General features: G+C 52.0%; 1 protein-coding gene across 12 annotated transcripts in view; it reads right to left on the minus strand.

Moving 5' to 3' along the window:
- Window positions 1-20,684, minus strand: part of SPEG (striated muscle enriched protein kinase) — a 57,721-nt gene that overhangs the window by 22,363 nt on the left and 14,674 nt on the right. For 10 of the 12 annotated variants that reach the window (XM_084778438.1, XM_084778439.1, XM_084778437.1 and 7 more), the window contains 9 exons: window positions 19,117-19,260; window positions 18,414-18,596; window positions 9,100-9,275; window positions 8,776-8,864; window positions 7,599-7,774; window positions 4,999-5,259; window positions 3,637-3,795; window positions 3,331-3,520; window positions 3,007-3,230 (listed from right to left, as the gene is read on the minus strand). In XM_084778438.1, coding sequence (XP_084634564.1) covers window positions 3,007-3,230; window positions 3,331-3,520; window positions 3,637-3,795; window positions 4,999-5,259; window positions 7,599-7,774; window positions 8,776-8,864; window positions 9,100-9,275; window positions 18,414-18,596; window positions 19,117-19,260 — 1,602 coding nt within the window. Of the gene's footprint in view, window positions 1-3,006; window positions 3,231-3,330; window positions 3,521-3,636; window positions 3,796-4,998; window positions 5,260-5,581; window positions 6,365-7,598; window positions 7,775-8,775; window positions 8,865-9,099; window positions 9,276-10,048; window positions 10,254-18,413; window positions 18,597-19,116; window positions 19,261-20,684 lie in introns of those variants that run through there. The other 2 variants (XM_084778434.1, XM_084778435.1) reach the window with 2 other exon arrangements.

Raw genomic sequence — 20,684 nt, forward strand, 5'->3', positions numbered from 1 at the left:
GGAGCTTCCTTTTTCCTTTAAGACTTAGTTCAGGTGCATGCTGGGGAAGCCCATCCTGCCTTGGCTCCACCCCCTCTTCTCAGTACCCTGATACTCTCCCTGGGTCCCCAATCCTCTTGAGGCTCATTGCTGGGTACCAAGTCCCAATGACTTTGGAGATTTCTCCTTTTCACTTCTATGAATGACAGCTCCTGTCCAGCTTACTCGTTTCACCTAGATCTCAATGCTTTTCATGCAGTAAGTGACAAATGTGACAAATATGTCATATTATAGATGCCCTAACACACACACACACATATACATATTTAGAGTTGCCTGCTCTGTGTTCGTCCTATGCAAGGTACTTGACATGGGTTTCTCAGCCCTAATCCTCTCAACAACTCTACGAAATTACCTCCATTTACCAATGAGGTCGGAGACATTAATTGACTTGTCCAAGGTTACACAGCTAATAAATGTTAAAGCAATGGTTTGAACTTAAGTTCCATTTCACTCCAAAGCTCATTCCTTCCTTTGTGCACCATCAATGATAAGGATGCTGTCTCTGGCAGGCCATGAGGCAGGGCTGGCCTGTGCTGTTCTCCTTCACACCAAGGATGTCCCCAAACACTCCTGCCTTCCTTTAGCAGCTATCTCACCTCAAATGGCCATCCATTTATTTATCTCTGCCCACGCTATTTATAAGGGAAGAGAAGAGAAACCAGAGGCTGCCAGTGACCTCAGATACAGGCACAGCAGCGACAGCAACTCAGATCCTGAGACAACAGCCATCCAGGGCCTCAAAGTAAATGGGGACACAGGAAAGTGTGTGAGTAGGCTGTGACAGCTCCAGAGCTGCTAGCGATAAGATGAGGGTGGGGTTGGGAGAATGGAATGTGAGTGACTAAACACAGTCGCTACTTCTCTTTTCTTTCTTCTTTCCTCTCTCCCCCGAGCTCCCTTTTCTTTCCTTTCTTCTCCTCCCCCTCCCTTCCCCTCTCCTCCTTTCCTTTGAGAGGGTTTCATGTACTCTGGAGTAGCCTAGAAATCACGATGCAGCTGAGAATGACCTTGAACTTCAGATCATCTTTTTTCTACCTCCCAGATGCTGGCATCACAGGGGCATGCTGCCATGCCCAGTTCATGGGGTAGTAGAGATCACACCCAGAAGCCAGGTGTGGTGGTGCGTGCCTTTAATCCCAGCATTTGGGAGGCAGAGGCAGGCGGATCTCTGTGAGTTCGAGGACAACTAAGGCTACACAGAGAGACCCTGTCTCGAAAAAAATAAATAAGAGAGAGAGAGAGAGACTGAGAGAGAGAGAGAGAGAGAGAGAGAGAGAGAGAGAGAGAGAGAGAGAGAGAGAGATCACACCCAGAGCTTCAGGATGGGAGGCAAGCACTTTACCAACTGAGCTACATCCCCAGTCAAGAGCAGGCCTTAGGAGATGAGCTTGGGTCAGGAGGTCCTTGCCTACCTTTGAGAAAGTGTCTGTACCTCTCTAAGCCTCAGTTTCCCCATCTGTAAGCGGGCATAAGAGTACCTGCCTCAGCCAGGCGTGGTGGTGCATGCCTTTAATCCAGCACTCGGGTGGGAGGCGGAGGCAGAAGCAGATGGATCGCTGTGAGTTCGAGGCCAGCCTGGTCTACAGAGTAAGTCCAGGACAGCCAAGGATACACAGAGAAACCCTGTCTCGAAAAACCAAAAAGGAGAAGGAGGAGGAGGAGGAGGAGGAGGAGGAGGAGGAGGAGGAGGAGGAGGAGAAGCAAGAAGAAGAAGAAGATTACCTGCCTCACAGGACTATGCCAAGATAAGATTGGCCCTGTCACATCTTCAGGACTTGGGATGCACCATATAGAAAGCACCTATTAAGGGGCTATTAGCAGGAGGAACTCACATGAGATCCATGTTGCTTCAACAGTGGAATGTAAGTGTCACCGTGGGAAAATAACCAGACAAGAGAACTCCAGCCCAAGTCCCGACTCCCTTTCCTATTTCCTGTTTGTCAGCAACCCTGGATCAGCTTCCTGTCAGCAAGACCCTGCACTCGCCAGCCTTTCCATGGTGATTTCCTCAGGCTTATGAGCAGCAATGCTTCATCAGCAGCACAAGTAGTGGCATCAAAAACTGTATTAAGGTTTGAGGCTGGAGAGATGGCTCAGAGGTTAAGAACATCTGGCTGCCCTTCCAAAGGTCCTGAGTTCAATTCCCAGCCACCACATGATGGCTCACAACCATCTATAATGAGATCTGGTGCCCCCTTCTGGCATGCAGGCCCACATGCAGGCAAGATATTGTATACATAATAAGTAAACAAATCTTTTAAAAAAAAACTGTATTAAGATTTATTATTTGGGGCTGGAGAGATGGCTCAGAGGTTAAGGACACTGACTGCTCCTCTAGAGGGCCTGAGTTCAATTCCCAGCAACCACATGGTGACTCACAACCATCTATAATATGATCTGATGCCCTCTTTTGACCTGCAGGTATAAATGCAGGCAGAACACTGTATACATAATAATAAATAAATAAATTTTAAAAAAAAGATTTATTATTTGCTAATTGCTTGCTACCTACCTGGCTCTGCTTATGAGGAAAGTGTGTGTGTGTATGTGTGTATGTGTGTGTGTGTGTGTGTGTGTGTGTGTGTGTGTGTGTAAGTGTGTGTGTATCACAGATGCGTGTTTGTATCTGTATCTGTATATTGAACTGACTTCATTCTCATCATAGCTCACTTGCAAATGAGGGAGGAAAGGCACTGTGGATTGTGTAACCTACTTGCAGTCCCCATGCTGGTCAGCAGCAGGCTGTACTGCCTGCCCAGTAAGTGCTAACTGAGCCACTCAGGGGTCAGTCAGCAGATGGCATTGCGTGGACTCAAGAAGGGACAGACTGACTTCAGAGCCCCTAAAGGCTCTGTTCCCCAGGCCCTCCCATCTCTAACCAGACTATGAAGAGAAGACCCCAAGGGGTCCTTGGGGAGGATCCAAAAAGCCAAGAGGTTGCTAGGTCTCTTCCCCATCACATACACTGTGTCATGCGCCGGTCATCACTGCTTTGAATGCGGTGGCCATTGTGGAACCAGCTGATGGTGGGGTAGGGCAGGCCGGTCACTTGGCACTCCAGCATGGCTTCCTTCGCTAGTCCCACTTCTAGATCTTGCAGAGGCCGCAGGAAGTCAGGGATGGACAACCTCTCTAGATCTCCATGCTCGGGCTCCTCGGGGATGGACGGCATTTTCTCCAGCTTCGAGCTGTAAGAACCACACAGCTGCCCAGATGTGCACAGTTATGCCCTCCTGGCTCAGGGTTAAGGGTACCTCAGAGGCACTGCAGGCAGCACCTAGGTGGTACCTGGGGCCGGAGGCGGTTGTCCGAGGCTCCTCCACATACAGCTGGGCAGAGCAGTGGGCCTGGCCGTGAGTGTTGGTGGCACTGACTTCATAGATTCCTTCGTCCTCGCTGCCCACGTGGGCAATGTGTAGTGAGTGTAGACCCCCGTCCTGTTGCAGCCGCACGTTCTCACTCTCATTCACGGGGTGGCCTGGTGGGGGACATAGACGCAAATCTACTACAGCAGGGGCGTCGACCTATCCTTTAGGCACACCCTATCTTGGCCCTCAATGTTTTCTCAGCATATTCAGGGTGGGGGAACCGTACCGAAATGAGTCCAGGTCACAGAGGGAGGGGGGGTACCGCTGATCTTGCAATCCAAGCGGGCAGCACGGCCTTCTAGCACCTCTACATCTTCCAGCAACCGGGTGAACAGAGGGGCCAGCGATGGCCGGACCGTCAGCCGAGCACTGCAGGTCAGTTCATCTGGGAGAAAGTGGGCAGCAGTGGGTCAAAGAAGGGCTGTGGAGGACCAGACACCCGATCTCACAGGTCCATTGCCACCTTAAGACATTGAGCTGAGACCTCCAAAGGCTCAGCATGAGGGCCAAGATTCATAGACCAGGCCTTCCTAGGAGGCAGGAAGTCAACAGGGATGAGCAGCAGCCTGCCAAGGTAGGCTGGGGGCACTGTAGGAGCACAGGACCTCTTAACCTTGCTCTGTCCATTTGCGATGAAACATAGCTTGGTTCTGAGGATCTTTGTTTGTTTGTTTGAGATAGGGTTTCTCTGTTTAGCCCTGGCTGTCCTGGACTCACTTTGTAGACCAGGCTAGCCTCGAACTCACAGAGATCTTCCTGCCTCTGCCTCCCAAGTGCTGGGTTCTTGAAAAATAAGCCCTCGGCCCTGACTTTTCTCTGTGTCTGGTTCATACCCACACTGTCCCGTCTGTCATACACCCAGAGCAGACGGCTCTTGGTCCCAAATCCATTGCCTCTACCTGAGAGACAGGTGCCTTCAACTATCCTCTTCACTGAGAAAAGGACCAGCGCAGAGATGCTATTGACAGTAACAAGAGCTGGCACCCACAGGTCACAAGCCTATGACTTTCACGGAGCTTTGTTCTCTGAAGGGATCTCACTAACCCTACCAATCCCCTGCCTGGTAGGTATTAGCACCAGCCCCTCTCACAGCCCCATCATCACAGATGATAAAGCCCAGACAGGGGAAGTGACTTGTCCAAAGACATATGCTTGTCAACTTGCAGGGCAAGACTAGAGATGTCCAAGTCAGGCTGGGTTTCTAAATTTCAGTGGAAATTTGACCAGGTGGGTCAATTTGTGGGTCGTGACGGTCATAGATCAGGTAGCCTACATATTAGGGTATTTACATTACAATTCATAACAGTAGAAAATTTACAGTTATGAAGTAGCAATGAAATAATTTTATGTTTGTGAGTCATCATGACCTGAGAAACTGTATTAAAGAGCCACAGCATTAGAAAGGTTAAGAACCACTGTTCAAAGTGCTCACTGTTTTGGGGGGGTGGGGTGGGCAGAAGTCCATACTATCTCCTGGCTCTAGCAGTTAGAGTTCCATTTCCTGGGCATCTATTCTATACCCAACTCCTTCAGTCCCCTCCCCAGCTCTGGGCACCACAGCAGCCCTAGTACCTGAGTTAGTAGTTACCTTTGGCTGTGCTCAGCTTGCAGGTGTAGACACCACTGTCGTCCTCATGCACCGAGGTGAGCAGCAATTTGCATTTGTGGCCATCAAAATGCATCTTGCATTTGAGCAGCGCAGGCTGCAGCAGGCGGCCACGGCACAGCCAGTCTACCTCCACGTCAGCTGGACCTGCCACCAGGCACTCAAACAGCGCCATCTCCCCGGCCCCCACGTCCACGTCCTGCAGGGGGGCCAGCACGGCCAGGGACCGGCTTTCAGGGTGTGCTGAGGGGAAGGCAGTCACGGGGGGGAGGGGGCACAGACAGAGCAGAGACACACAGGGCAAGGAAGACACACACACGCACACACAGAGAGACAGACAGATACAGAGAGAGAGAGATGCATTTTTGGTTCCTCTGGAGACTATGAAAGCCCATCCGCCCCAGGCAAGACAGCAAGGAGCCCCTAGACCTGCCTCTGAGATGGGAACCCATGTTGGCCCCCTGGGAGGGAGAAGTGATGAGAGGTGAAAGGGAAATCAAGAGAGGGGACCCAAAAGGATGGTGGCAACAATGGCGGCGGCGGCAAAGAAAACACAGCACACTAGCTGGGTACAAACTGGACTTTATTTGAGCTACGAAATAGTGTTTCCAAACCTCCACCCCCACTGCAACCCTACTCCTATGCTCAACCTGGCTACCTCTCTCGTTCCCAGACAGAGCATGTCGGATGTGCCTGTGAAGCAGGGTGCCCCACTGGGTCCTAAGCTTGCCAGCAGCAAGGGCTTAGGCCCAGGCCTCTAGTTTTTGGTCTCTTGTGCAATAGAAAGTGTTGTGCCATTTAAAACCCATTTCTGAAATGGTCAGTGCCCTGCCCCTTCCTGGTGAACCTCCTCTCAGCTGTCCCTGCCTCTCTGGATCCCTCTATGTCATGGATGCCATGTTCTGTCATCTAATTCTGTCTTACCCCTCCTCAGCTCAGAGGCACTCTTCCCTGACTTTCACAGACACACAGACAGACAAACAGATAGACAGACAGTGGCCTGTAGCAGCATAGCACATGCACTCGCTTGATGCTCCCTATGGGGAGATTGGGGGAGCTTGGCACCCCTCATGGTTGTCCCTTCCCAGCACTCAGTCCTCCTGTGGGCTTCCTGGCCTGCACAGCCACATATCCACTTGGGGAGGGAGGATCCACCGGGGCCCGTGGGCTACCCCAGGGTGCTGGATGGGCTAGGAAGGGAAGGCTGGGATAAGTCCGGGCCGGCGAGCCGGCTGGGTCTGTGGGCAGGAGGCAGTGAAACACAGCGAGGTCCGAGAGGTGCCTGAGACAGGGGCGCAGCTCGGAGGGTAGCGAGGGGCAGCGCAGGTGGCCCCCTGAGCTCACTCGCCTGTGTACAGACAAAAACCTCAGTCAGCAAGCGGCAGGTTAGTGCGGCACACACGCACACACACACGTGCACACGCGCATACTCACACACCACAGGCGCACAGACCTGGCTAGGGCCCCTCTGGATATGAAGCTGTCTCTAAAACTGCCACTTTCAGCTCCCCATAGATCAGCAGTAGGGTGAAAGGGCCAGTGGCTAGCCTGGTCCCTAGGGGTTCCTCAGGCAGAGACCCTGAGCACCAAGGGGAGAAGTGTCCATAGCCATTAGAAGCACCCCCCAAAGTCTGCAGAATGCTGCAAGGCATCCCAAAGAGAAAGAAGCACCAAGACTCAGGTTAACAGAGAAGCGAGGCAGGCTCAACCCCAGAGAAGGAAGATGCCAGGAAATGGGATTGAAGAGTTTGGAGCTCAAAGAGGTGACAACTGCAATGACAAGAGGAACCAGGGAGGCTGAGGCAGGCCAGGACCTTAGGCGTGGGCTCCAGCAGGAGCTTAGGAGTGTCTCAGGAAGTCCCTAGAGCTGACCTTTGCCAGGCTTGAAGGAACAGTGGCCAGGGAGGGGCAGGGAAGGGCCATGCAGTATAAGGGGCTGAGATGTTCCTAATCCTGTGACATCACATGGAAGGGAAGGACAAACAGACGGCCAGCCTCTGGAGGGGGTGACCCAGGAGCCTCCCAAGGGCATCCTAGGTAGATTCTATTCTCCTCACTTCCTGACAGCCCTGTCTTACGTCCCCGATTCTGAAGACCCAGTCCTTTCCGTACTTCAGGGCTCTGTAAGCCTGGCTCCCCTGATAGCCCCCCAGTGTTCCATGACGGATATACCCTAAGGGTCCCTTCGAACGGGTCCAGCCACCAGCCACTCCCCACTGCTACCCCAACCACAATAGTTTCTGCACAGCAATCAGATGTGTAGGGAGGGCAGGAGGAAGGGCACAAGAGCAGGGTGTCAGTGATGAAGGTGGCAGGATGCAGGGTTTCCAGCTACCGCCAGCAGTTATTATGATGGAAAAGTGGGAAAGGCCGACCGGGGAGCCAGGTGAGTATGGACGATTTTTTTGTTGTGTGACCTTGCGCAAGTCAACTCCTTTCTCTGGGCTTCCATTTAGCCAACTACAATATAAGAAGCTGGACCAGGGGACCTGTGTGACCTCCTATAACTGAGGCTGTATGCGAGTTGTCAGTAAGGTAAAGACAAGGATAGGCAGCGGTTTCATGAGTCTGTAGCCTCTCACCTCGGACCTCCAGGCGGGCCTCACACTGCCGAGCCCCATACTCGTTGACTGCCTTGCAGGTGTAGAACCCAGCGTCACCCCTCTCAGCAGCCAGGATCCGCAAACGGCAGAGCCCGCCTTCTGCCTCCTCGGCAAAACGCCGCTGGTCTGGGCGCACCGGCTGACGATTTCTTAGCCTGTCAAAGAGACAAAGCCAGGACCTGAATCCCTTCCCTGCAATCACAGCACCAGGAGGGAGGCTGTGGAGCCACACCTCCCTCCACTGGCTCCCCAAATTCATATGGCTGATCCATGCACCCTTGGGATCAAAAGCCAGGTTTATTCTGACTCCACCTTCCTATCCTCTCCAAAAACTTTCAGATGCGCTTGGATCTCTCCCATCTCAGAACCCAGTTTACCTCTAAATAGTTCCCAAATGTCCCCATATCTTATTCCCACTTATTTGTAACAGAAACATATATTCCCACTCCCCAAAAGGGTATGAAGAACTTATACTATTAAAAAAATAATAATGAGCCGGGTATGGTGGTGCACGCCTTTAATCCTAGCACTCAGGAGGCAGAGGCAGGAGGATCTCTGAGTTCGGAGCTAACCTGGTCTACAAAGTGAGTCCGGGACAGCCAGGGGTAGACAGAGAAACACTGTCTCAAAAACTAATAATAATAAAATAAGATAATAATAATAATAATAATAATAATAATAATAATAATAATAATAATGATACTGTGAGACTACACAATCAATTAAAAAAAAACAGAACCCTAAACAGTGTGGGGGCAGAGATGATGACATGCTGAGTAATGTTCGGGTAGCCTGGGATGCACAAGGCATGGCAGCTGAGAACCACGTTTAACTCAGACTTGGGCAGCTCAGAAACAAACTGTGAGGCCTGGGTCGGCCACAGGCTGGATACAGAAAGGCTTGGTTTCAAAAGTCATCCTGCATCAGCTGACAGCGCAGAGACAATCAGCCTTCCATAGGGCAGGAGGAGTTCTGGCCATTCATTCAAAGTGGGTGAACAGCCATCGCTCCAACAGCTCCCCAACAGAGGGAGCCCTAGGCAGGCAGGGGAGGGGTGTTGGGGTACCAAAGGAAGCCCTCTAAAGCTCTGCCCCCTGGGGTGGGGTGGGGTCACTGGTGGGTGGTATAGGTCTTGGTTTAGGTGGTTGCTACTTACCAGGAGACCACAGGCTTGGGCTCCCCCTGCACTCGGATGCTCATAATGACATCTTGACCTTCTCTTACCGATTGGTCCATGAGCGAGACCTGAAGGAGAATCCCAAAGCATCAGAGTTGACAGAGCATAGCGTGGGCTGCTGAGAGCTGGGAGGCCTGGGACATAGGTCTCTTCCACACCAGTCTGTGGCTGTCGGCTGGGTGACAAGGGTCAATGGGGCCAGGTTCCGTTAAGCGTAATGCTTAAAGAGTGGGCCTCAAGAATAAGGGGTACACAAAGGAATGTTGTCCACAGAAGGCTGGATACCAGCCTCAGGGGGCTGACCTTGAAGGTTGGGGGTGCCTTGGAGGAAGAGTCAGAGGAATCGCGATCCTGGCTGGGACTGAGCCTCATGGTAGGGGTTCGAGGCCAGGTCTCCTCAGGCTCTGGGAACTCCTCTGGGGGGCTCAGGTACTCCTCATCGGAGGTGATAGGGCTGCTGAAAGGCGACGTGGACCCACCTGGAGGAGAGAGAGAGGATATCAGGGGAAAGGGATGGAGAGAGGTGAGGCAGCTCCTGTAGGCCCAGCCCTGATTTTACTCCCGGTGAAGCTCACTGGCTGTGTGACGGTGCCCAGGTACTTCCTCTTCCTGAGTCTGATTCCTCCTCTGTCAAGGCCTGCCAACTCTGACCCTGATGATATCCTACAGAGAAAAGCCTGGAGCAAAAGATCTGTCCAGCGGAAGGGCCATGATTTGGCCTTGGGGACAAACCTGAACTCTACTCAAGCAGTTAATTTATGCTACTAGTACGAAGCTCTAAAGGAGATGGTCGATATTTTTGGGACCCCACAACAGCAGGACCAAGACACTGGTCTCTTAGGTGAGCTGGGCCTGGCGCAGATGAGCACACCCCCCAGACAAGCCTCATCCTGACCTCCGTCCAGGGCCAATGAGGCGGCAGTGTCCAGGCAGCCCTTCCCCCTCCCTTCTCAGCTTCCCCGGGGGCACCTGTTGGCCCCATCACTACAGCGTGAACCCCAAGTTCTCAGGAGATGAGAAAGCAGAGTTAGAGTCACCCATAGGAAAAGAGGAGGGGGACACCTGTGTCTGCCTTGGGGGAGGGGTGTCCCCAGGGCCCTGACGCTCTCCCCTACAACTGGCCAGGGGCCCAGCCTCGCTGAGCTGGCGCCTATCCGACTGCCAAATACAGACATGAATCTGCCACAGCCCCCTGGCCCCTCCTCCTGGTTCCCCAACCCCAAGCCCCCAGCAGTACTGCACCCCAACTCACCCTGAGACTTGGCACACGGAACCCCCGGCCTGCACCTTCCTTAAGCCTCTGCCCTGGCACCGGGCCCACCTGCTCCCTGCCCACTGCCCACTGGCCTTAGCTCCCCAGGGAGCAGGCGTATAGCCTGCCCAGCCCCACTCACTCGCTGACCCAGCTGAGGCCCCGCACTGAGCCTGCCCTGGTGGAGGGGGGGAGGGGGAAGTGAGCCCAGGAGGGGGAAGGAAGAGGTGGGGGTGGCCAGTGAGAGGCTGGGCAGCAGACAGGCACTGGCTGGGAAGGTGGTGCCTGCTGAGACCACAGGGAGCAAGCAGCCCTTGGAGCGGCTGAAGAGGAGCAGGGGGAGGGGCAGAGCCCAGCCCTGCTGAAATTAGCCTCTGCTCACTCCAAGCAGCCAGCGTCTGCCTTTCCTCTCATTACAGCTTGGGACACTGACAAGAGCTGAGCCCACAAGTAGGGGCCTAGACTCCCAGTGTGGGGACCCCAGGCCTCAGAAGGAGGTACGGGTAGGGTGGCACTGCACTGTGGCATTCAATAGCCTTGCCTAGGCCGTAAGTGTTGACCAATAAGAAGTGCTAAAAGTAAATGGCACTGTGTTACCCCTTGCTTTGCCCAAACCAACAAGACTCTTGACCTGGGAATGCATGACTCGCTAGCCTTAAACCCTAGAACAGGCCACAACCCAGCTTTCTCAGAGAACCAAAGAACTGTCAGGACTTTGGCCTTCCTTTCTAGATTTGTGTGCTCCCACCCTCCCCCACCCCAACCTAAGAAAATTTAGCACATGGCTGCCGCCTCCCAGGTCCTGCACTAGGCAAGTCTGGGAGAGCAGGTACTTCAGGACTCAGGCCCGTGTTCAGCTCAACCATGAGCTCTACTGGATCCTTGTGGTCACTTGTCCTTCACCCATCAGCCCACCAGGATCCATAACTAGGAGAGTGAGGCCCACTTCCCGCCGATGGTCGGGCCTCACCAGCATTCATTTGCACCCAGTGAGTGGGGAAGGGGCTTGAAAAGAGCAGTAGAGACAGAGGTGTTGAGCTGTGGCCACAAGTCCTCCCTCCTCTGTCCCTCTCACTCCACCCAGGGCCACATTCCCAAGCTATGACTTGTGTTCCCCAGCACTGCCAGTGAGGAAGAGAGGTGGGGGCCATGAGGAGGGCCCACTTTCTCCGGCTGGCTGTCTCAAGGTTGTGGAGGAGAGAGAAATCAGAATGGCACTTGAAGCTGGGGGCGTGGCCCCCAGCTGACGCTGAGATCATAGGCACAACTCTTGGAAGAGGGGGCTCCTTTCCCTCTACAGAGCTTAGATTCCTGGCTCACGGGTCACCTCCAGACTGGACAGTGCTGAGGCAGTTCCAGGACTGGGGAAAGGAGGGCGGGGCAAAGATTTAAGTCGACTTGGCAAAGGCTTGCCAGTGCCTAAGAGACCCCTGGTGGCCATTAGGAGCATAGCACTTAGGTGCTATCCAACCAATCAGCAAGTCTAGGTGGGAGTCTATTGGCCAGATTTGCTAGCCAGGCTGGTTGCTCCTTAGTGCTCTCTGAAAAAAGGAGGTGGTCTCAGCTCAGCCATCTCCTCAAAGTGTGTCACCAAGATGAGGGATCTCAAGCTTCGCTGGCCTCATGGGCAAAACCACCTTTGTAGCTAGCTAGTGATCCATCTACAAACCCAGATTTCATTGTGGGAGATACACCAGCAAGGACATAGCGAGCCGGTTCTCCCGAACCTTCTCATTAAAGGAACACCCAGTGGGACATGGTGGCACATGCCTGTAATCCCAGCACTCGGGAGGCAGACGCAAGTGGAGCTCTGTGAGTTCGAGGCTAGCCTGGTCTACAAAGTGAGTCCAGGACAGAGAAACCCTGTCTCGAAAAGCCAAATAAATATAAATAAATAAAATGAACATCTCTTCACATTTGACCCAGCCCTTCATTTGCTGACACTGTTCATATAGCTGCCCTTTCAGCTCAATCCCATTCAATAAAAACTGGCATTAGAAAGCCTGTAGTGCAGGAACTTCCCCTAGGCCAGTGCACCCAGTCGATCCTAAGCTCTTTGCTGCCTGTAGTCTCTTTCCTACAGCTACAGCTTTGCTGCCACCCAGTATCTAAGTATCTAGCACGCGAATGGTATCACCCCAGACCCTCTACATCAGAACTGTCAGAGTGATGCTTGAACCACCCACACGGGCACCACTTGGGGCTTATTTTGAAATACAGGTTCTTAAGCCATATCTCCAGCCTATGGAATTGATTTCTGGAGTGAAAAGTCAAAAGCTGTTTTGATTGTTTTGTTTTGTTTTCCTGCAAAAGCACTCTAGTGATTCCTAGGCACAGGAAAGTTTTGAGGCCCAGGTGAATCCTCGTGCGAGGGTGGGAACTCCAAGTTTGCTGTGCACACGAATCCCCTGGAGAGTTCCTTGGGCTATGGCCAGCTGGGCCCCTCCTCAACGCTTTCTGATTCATGGTCTGAACTTGGGCTGACAGTCTGTTTGGGTCATTTGTTTTGCAGTACTGGGGATTGGACTTAGGGCCTTGCACACGCCGCGCAAGCATCCCACTGAGCCAAGCCTTCTTTTTCTTATTTTGAGACAAGGCCTCTTTATGTTGCTTAGGGTGATCTTGAACTCACTCTATCCCTGGCAGATTATAATCTCAGCCTCTGCAGTAGCCAGGATCACAGGCTTGAGTCACCAGGTAGGGCAAGAGACTGTGCATCTAGCACATTCTCGGGGGGGTGCTGATGCTTTTGAGGACTCCGAGGACCACACCTCTGTGGTCTCTGCTGCCGTCCCAGCCCAACCTCCCCTCTCAGACAGAACCTTATTACTCTGTGTATATATGCCTCCCCAGCCTCTGCAGACCACTCGGGCTGCTTCCATAGCTTGAACTTCCTGGATAATGCTTCTCTCATTCCTCTCGCCTCATGCCCAAGTCTTGTGGTTCACACAACCCCTCATATGTCTAGCAGGGTCTCTAGGCATGGCTGCAAGGGCTAAGATGTGAAAATACACAATCATGTAGTTAGGGGTCTTTGGCTTGACAAGGAGGACTAGCTAGATACACTTGGGTAGAACCGTGAACAGGAATGGGATAAGGTGACAAAGGAGGAGCCGACAAAGGTCATAGAGATGTATCTTGGCTCTGGGAACGACAGAAGAAGTGGTATTTAAATTAGAGTTTGTTTTAGAGAAATCAATACAAAGCAAACAAACTAAGTGTAGGCCCAGAGGCCTGCAGAGTAAATGTTTGGGACTGGAGGTGGGTGACAAAATCAAAAAGGGGGCAACAGAGCCTCTAATCCCAGCTTTCAGGAGGCAGAGGCAGAAAGTGAGTTTGGGGCCAGCCTTGTCTTCAAAGCGAGTTCCACAACAGCCAGGGCAACAGTGGACAGTGTGAACGCAGGAATCCCTTGTTAGCTCTCACCACCCAGACTCTGCCTTACTTGTCTAGAAGGTGGAGGCCACTGAAGAACTGGCCTTTGCTCTGAAGGCCAAAGAGAGCCCCATGTGGTTTGTGGGGGATGGAAGAATGGGCTGGGAATGAGCCAGCACATCCACATGGCCTGGCCTTCACCTTTGCCCTCCATGTGTGCTGCCTCGGTAGGTTCCACATGGGCCCTTTATGAAATGGCTGCCATGGTGATCACCGGTGAGGAAGTGAGGGGAAAGAAAGGATGGGCTTGGAGGTGGGACTTGTCTCTGTGTGTGGGCGTGACCATTTCCCCAGAACTCCTCCGGGGCAAGAAGATACAGGGCTGAAAGTGTGTCAGGTTTACTTTTAAATGTATGAAACGCTGGTGAGATTTCCACATGGTCAGCCTGACCCAGCCAGGCAAGTGTTGAATTTCTCACATATGACTGTGCTGGATTGCTCTGGGTCAGGTAAGCCATTTGCATCCACACTAAATTAGGTCTCCATTCTTGTGACAGCTGGTGGGTGACAGAGAAGCTCCATCCTAAGTAACAGCCTCGGGAAGTCAGCCCACAGGTACCCCCGATGCTGACAGGCAGGAACAGGGTGGGAGGGCTCAGGCTGGATGAGTAGACCATGGTACCCTGCTTTCTCAAATGTCCAGATCCCAGTGAAATAGATAACAGGGACTTTGTGGCCTTCGGAGAGCTCTTTTGTTAACGGCCACTGTCATTACTAGGGAGGGACCTGAAACTATGCATTATGGTTGCCTAGGGCCTAGACCAGGAAAAGAGGGTGGAGCTTAGTGGCCCAATTTCTTCCTTTCCTTCTGTGTTCGTACTGCCCAGGAAATAGCCTCTTCTCTAACATTGTTAGTAGTGATCTTAAATACAAGACTAAGAGAAGCTGGTCCAAGTGTTGGGGACCAATGATTCTCTGTCTGCTCAGAACCTCACCAATCTTACTGAGGACAGAGCTCATCCATTATGATCCTTACATGACAGACCAGAAGGAGGAACAGACAAGAAAGAAAGAAAGAGAAAGGGTAAGAGGAAGTGAAGCCAGCTAAGGTAAACTGAAGAGGCCAAGGTCTTGGCTGGAAAATGCTAGACCTTGGGTTCAAACACATGAGAAGTGCAGTCAGTGAGATGGAGGATGGAGCACTCTGATCCTTCTTCCTCCTGGCCAGCACTAGAGGGCCTCTGCCAGAGCTCAAAGTGGAAAGGCCTCAAGAACACCAGAAAAGAGGACCAGAGCCACATGAGACTGAGATGGAGAGTCAAGAGAGGATGCAGAGATACCCCCAACCCCCATACCCTCACCCCCAAATCTGGCTACTTATAGAGGTCTGGGCTATTTCTTCCCTATAATCTCGGGGCACACAGTAGCCCCCATCTCTTCAGAGTAGAGTAGCAGGAAAAGGGGCTATATAGTGCAGTGGTTACAGATGTACTAGCTTAGCATCCTAACTGAGGTGTGTGTGTGGGGGGGGGGGGAGTAACAGTAAAGACCGTTAACATGCGTGACAAGTTAGATGACATTATACAAAAACGGAAGTTCCTGATCGCACTAGCCTCATTTTAAGTGCTGCATGCCCTGTGCAATTGGTGTGCCACACTGCACAGGAAAGACACAGAACACTTCCCTTGTCACACAAAGGTCCTGGTGGTCAGCACTGCCCTGGAGCACTTCGCTAACGTTTCCCTAGTGTCAGTTACCTCATCAGTGACATGGACACAGCAACTAAACCTGATTCACAGAGTTGGGTTAAATGTGACTATATCATCAGCAATGGGCCTCGTACATGGGAAGCACACAGCAAATACAAACTAGCTGTTATTTTTATCCAAGACTCACACTAATTTGTTGGTTAAGTAATTCCCATTACTTATTACTTATTGCTAATAACATTCCCAGGACAATTCCCAGGCTGCTGGCCTGCTTCAAGCTCTATGTAATCATTTTTCCCCCATCTGTAAGATGGGAACATCACATGTGCGAACGGATGCATGTGTGCATGCGCGCACACACACACACAGCTCCATGGGTGTATATGAGGAGATATATGACATATATATCTCTACACACACACACACACGCACGCACACGCACACGCACACACGCACACGCACACAAAAAGGATGCAATAGTGCCTGAGGAGAGAGATATGGAAAGAGTTGGGGGAAAGTACATGGCACTCTGCAAACAGAAGCAACTGTTCAGAGACAGAGCACCTGGCACAGGTAGGTGTGACAGATGTGGCAGCTATCAGAAGCCTCACTTCAGTTAGGCACACATCTCACACTCCAGAGACCCCCTCCATCTAAACCCCGCTTTAGAGTTATTTAGTGGCTGAGCCAGACTCACAGCTTGGGCAAGGCTGCCCTCACAGCAGCCCCTGCTCCCCAGACTGTGTTCTCTTGTTGCCTGGGTCCTGGTTACCATAGTTCCCAACCAAGAATTGACATCTGTAGGTTTTCAAAAGCAAGCCCTGCTGGAATAGGTACCCCTGGAGCTCACTGGGTATCCAGCCTGGTTTCCATGGCACTGGGTATATGGATGGGAAGGTAGTAAGAAAGGGCAGTGGCTCAATACAGGCCTCTTTCCAAAGGACAGTGCCATTTCCCTCCAGGTACTCCCTATGCCCCCACAGCCGGACAGCCCCATCATCACTACCTACGGACACCTCTGGGACACCGCCCCCCCCCCATTACCAAATGTCTTTGTCACCACTGGTTCTACCTGCTCCAGTTCCTCTCTTGGCCCCGTGGCCTCCGTCCAACCACTCTAGACCAAACAGTGCCTTGTAGGGTAAGAAAGTCAGCTTGCCCCACGAGCAGTGGGAAGTCTGGACCTGCCTGCCAACATCTTAGGCCCTGGAGCCAGTCTGACTTATGGGGGCCGCTGCAATGCTTGGTATAACCTAATGACACAATGAACGCTTTTCTGGCGCCCCCAGGATGAAGCAGGCACAGAGATATCATGACAAGCTGAGGACCCAGGGGAAGGGCAGGAATGGCGTCTCCAAGGCACAGACAGTGTAAAGAAAAGGGCAGGGAAGGACAAGGCATTTTCCAGATCCTCACGGAAAGCTGAGCTCATGTGCACAACATCCACCTCGAACGCTAACAACCAACATTTGTCTACAGCTTTACAGTTCATAAAGCTCGTTCGCACGTTCCCTTCCATCCGTGAGGATGGCATAATTATCTCTGGTTTACAAATGAGGGAACTGAAGCTCGGGGGGTTCAACACGGCAAACACAGAACTCCCAGTCAAGTGCTGACAGCTGCCCGTGCTCCAAACTGCTTTCCCAACCTTAAAAGGCTCCCAGGTGGCCACCAGCCAGTATTGGGGCACCTCACATCCCGCGCCTTGCCAGCTCTCAGGCCACGCCAAGTATTGACTAGAGTTCTGGAGCCAGGCAGGCCCGGGGTCCCTAGGAGAGCTGGGAGCTGAGTCAGAGGCCAGATCCCAGAGGTGATGGAAGGGTTGAAGTATGGAAGTGGAGGGGTGGACATGATTCAGCACAGTGGGAGGAGGAGGAGAGGAGAGAGCTGCAAACACAGCTCTGAGGAGGGAATGTGGAAGGAAGGAAAAAGACCACCGGCAGACATGCCACCAAAGGGGCTAACGCAGCCAAAGGCAGATGATACCAGAGCCCACTAAGAACTCCCGAATTGGGGACTTGTTGAGGACTGAAGCTCTAGAGCTGTATATGAACATGGGGTTCTGAGCCTGTCTCTACAACGCTGAATGGAAGAAAGGCACGAGACAGGTGTGCCGACTCCCAGCCTCCTCCAGTGCCCTCAAGTCTCAGGGCAACTCTCTGAGCTCTGATCTCTCAGGTAGTTTGGATGCCTATTGATAACATCCACCTCACCAGGCGGGGGGTGGGGGGGGTGGGGGGGGTGAGGAGGTGGGGGCGGGCTTCATAAGAATAGACAGGGAGGGGCTGGAGAGATGGCTCAGTGGTTAAGAGCACTGACTGCTCTTCCAAAGGTCATGAGTTCAATTCCCAGCAACCACATGGTGGCTCACAACCATCCACAATGAGATCTGGTACCCTCTTCTGGCATGCAGTACATGTAGGCATAATACTGTATACATACTAAATAAATAGATATTTAAAAAAAAAAAAAGAATAGACAGGGCTGCCCCAGCCATGGCCATCTCTGGGTGGCACTCTCAGCTGCAGCCTCTGTAGGGCCTGTGATCCAACAGGAACAAACACAGCATTTGGACTCTTTCTTTCTTTTTTTCTTTTCTTTTCCTTTCTTTCTTTCTTTCTTTCTTTCTTTCTTTCTTTCTTTCTATTTTCTTCTTGTCCCTGGGAAAAATGGCTTCAGAAGCCCTTGGTGCCTCTTAAACCCTTTGAACTAAGACATCCTTTTCTCAGAGACTCAAAGACAACTGTCCTTCCCACAAGACCCCATTCAAAATGTATCCCCTTGGAAAGACAGCATTTAGAACAGAAGTGGTTCTCAAACTCTGAGCTCTCCACCCCTTTGTGGTTAAATGACTCACAGGGGTCACCTGAGGCCACCAGAAAACATAGGTATTTACATTTATGGTTCATAACAGTAGCAAAATTACAGCTATAAAGTAGCAATGAAAAAATGTTATGGTTGGGGGTCAGCAGTGAGATGTATTAAAGAATTGCAGCATCAGGAAGGCTGAGACCCACCGCTCTAGAGGATGTTCAAGGACGAATTTCACCCACTTCATGGATTTTTCTGGATTAGAGTGGCCCTGCCCTGAGATTAGGACCACTTAAACTGCTTCCTACAGAGGATCAGACCCAGCACTAGGAAGCATTGTGCACACTGGGCAGCCAAGTGCTTAGGGACAAGTGGGAAGACTGTGACCCCCCCCCACACACACCCTCAGGTTCACCACAAAGAGTCGATAGCTCACCCTAATCAGGACCTAGCCAAGGAAGACTCCCTACCAGGTCTGACGGCCAGTGAAGAGGTACAGCTAGCCTGGCCCAGTTCGTTCGTGGCAGTGGCTGTGTAGCTCCCAGCATCAGCAGCCCGGGCCTCCCTGAGCAGCAGTGTGTGCCGCTCGCCTTCAGCCCGGATGAGAAGGCGACCCACGCTGTGCAACGTCGACCCATCTTTTTTCCAGGACACTGTGGGGAGGAAGAACCAGATCACGTGGCCACAAAGGATGTGCTGGGGACCCACCACCTTACTGTCCCACAGGAGGAGCCCAACTCACTGTTTCCCCATGCCAATATTTTTTTCTTAACTTTTTTTTTTTTAATGAGATAGGGCTTCATGTAGGCCGGGTTCACTACATAGCTGGGATCACAGAGGCTCCATCACATCGTGTGATGCTGTCGGTCAAACTCAGAACCCTGTGTGTGCTAGACAAACACTTCACCAACACCAACTAGGTACATCTTCAGCCTTCTTCCTCTGGGGAATTCTGAGGAGTCTTCCTTCACCTCAGAAGCCCAGGCTGCCTTACCCCTGAGCTGGGGAGGTAGGGACCACTCTTCCAGAAAAGAGCCAGGGAAGCCCCCAAGGACCAGGCACTTTTCCTCTTCCCCACCCTGGCCTAAGAGGGAGCCAGGAAACCCATTCTGACCCCATACCACAGGGTCCCCACCACAACCTGCCAGCCCTTTAGTCCTCCCTGTGACTCACCTTGGGGTGGGGGGTTGGCGGTGATGATACACTTAAGTAGGATATCAGCTCCTGGTGCCACCACCATGTTCTGTAGGGGTATCTCAAACACCGGTGCCTCCAGGGGCTCTTCCCCAGCAGAAACATAGGAATCGTCTGAGGACTCTGCCGGACACAGGAGAGAGGGTAAAGGGATGCAAGTTTTGTGAAGGCACTGAGGGACATTGGTGGAGAGTCGGGGGGTGTTGACAGTACAGAAGCCTAGAAAAGCAAAGCCCAGCATGAGGTTCCCGGAAGGCAGGGTCTGAGGGAAGTAAAGGTCTTTCTCTTGAATATCCTGAGACATAGGAAGGGGAAGCCAGAGAAAAGGTTCCTAATCAGTACAAGGTGGCAGAGACCAAACTTCACTGACTTCTAGAGGACAGCAGGATGTGCAAAGGGTGTCTTCACATGAATTGGCCATTTTGTATGTCCTAGCAGGTCTTGTGAAAGCACTCGTAGGGCCACAAGACAGAGAACAGGCTACCAGCCACCTAAGACCTAAGCAGCAATGCTAGGTTCACAGGGAAATGTGTGTGTCGGGGGTGGACCGTGTGGGCAGTATAGTCAAACAGGTAAGGCCACCAGATTCCAAAGAGACAGAAGCAGAGAGATCAGAGGGTCTATGAAAATCAGCTCTGATTCTGTCCCTTCAGCCAACAGTAACACTACACTTAACTGTATACTGAGCACAGAGTACCAGTAAATACAAAAGAACATAAGACACGGTACCTGTTTATAGAATGAGAGAGAGAGAGAAAGAGAGAGAGAGAGAGAGAAAGAGAGAGAGAGAGAGAGAGAGAGAGAGAGGGAGAGAGAGAGAGAAATATCACACTGTCGTGGTTCTCACCAGTATCTTCTGAATGTATGTTGGGGGTTGAATCAAAGCCTCCCCCCCGCCTTTTTTTTTTTTAATCAAAGCCTCTTGCATACTGGTCAAACGCTTTACCACCGAGCCATACCTCCAACTCACCCCTTGGCATTCTTTTTTCTTTTCTTTCTTTCTTTTTGGTTGATTGGTCTGTTTGTTCGAGACAGGGTTTCTCTGTGTAGCCCTGTCTGTCTTGGACTTTGTAGACCTGGCTGGCCTCGAACTCACAGAGATCTGCCTGCCTCTGCCTCCCGAGTGCTGCGAGTGCCTGGCCCGGCTGTTTTTTATACCTCTAACATTCTATCAGGGCATACAGCATGGGCTGCTGAAAGGGCAGTGAGCATCCCAGGCTGGCTGCCTTTGTACCTACATCACCTTCAGCTGATGAGATCATCTCTCTCAGCCTCGACTCCTCTGTTATGGGGAAGATGGAGGGAGAGAACACTCAGTGTTTTGTGCAGCTGGCCTGCAGACAGAAACAAGGCAACATCTCTATGGGCCTCCTTGATGCAGCTTCTGGGACTGTGGTGGGAGCGCTGTGACAGTGGTAAGTAGGATGGATGAGAGCCTTCACATGCCTAAAGATTTTAATGTGCCGATACGGGGATGAAAAATAGTTTGGATAGAGAAAATTACAAGGTGGTAAGTGCAATAATACAGGTACAGACAGGAACGGGGA

Source organism: Acomys minous (genome assembly GCF_964271855.1).
Source record: "Acomys minous genome assembly, chromosome: 4".
NCBI classification, from domain to species: Eukaryota; Metazoa; Chordata; class Mammalia; order Rodentia; family Muridae; genus Acomys; species Acomys minous.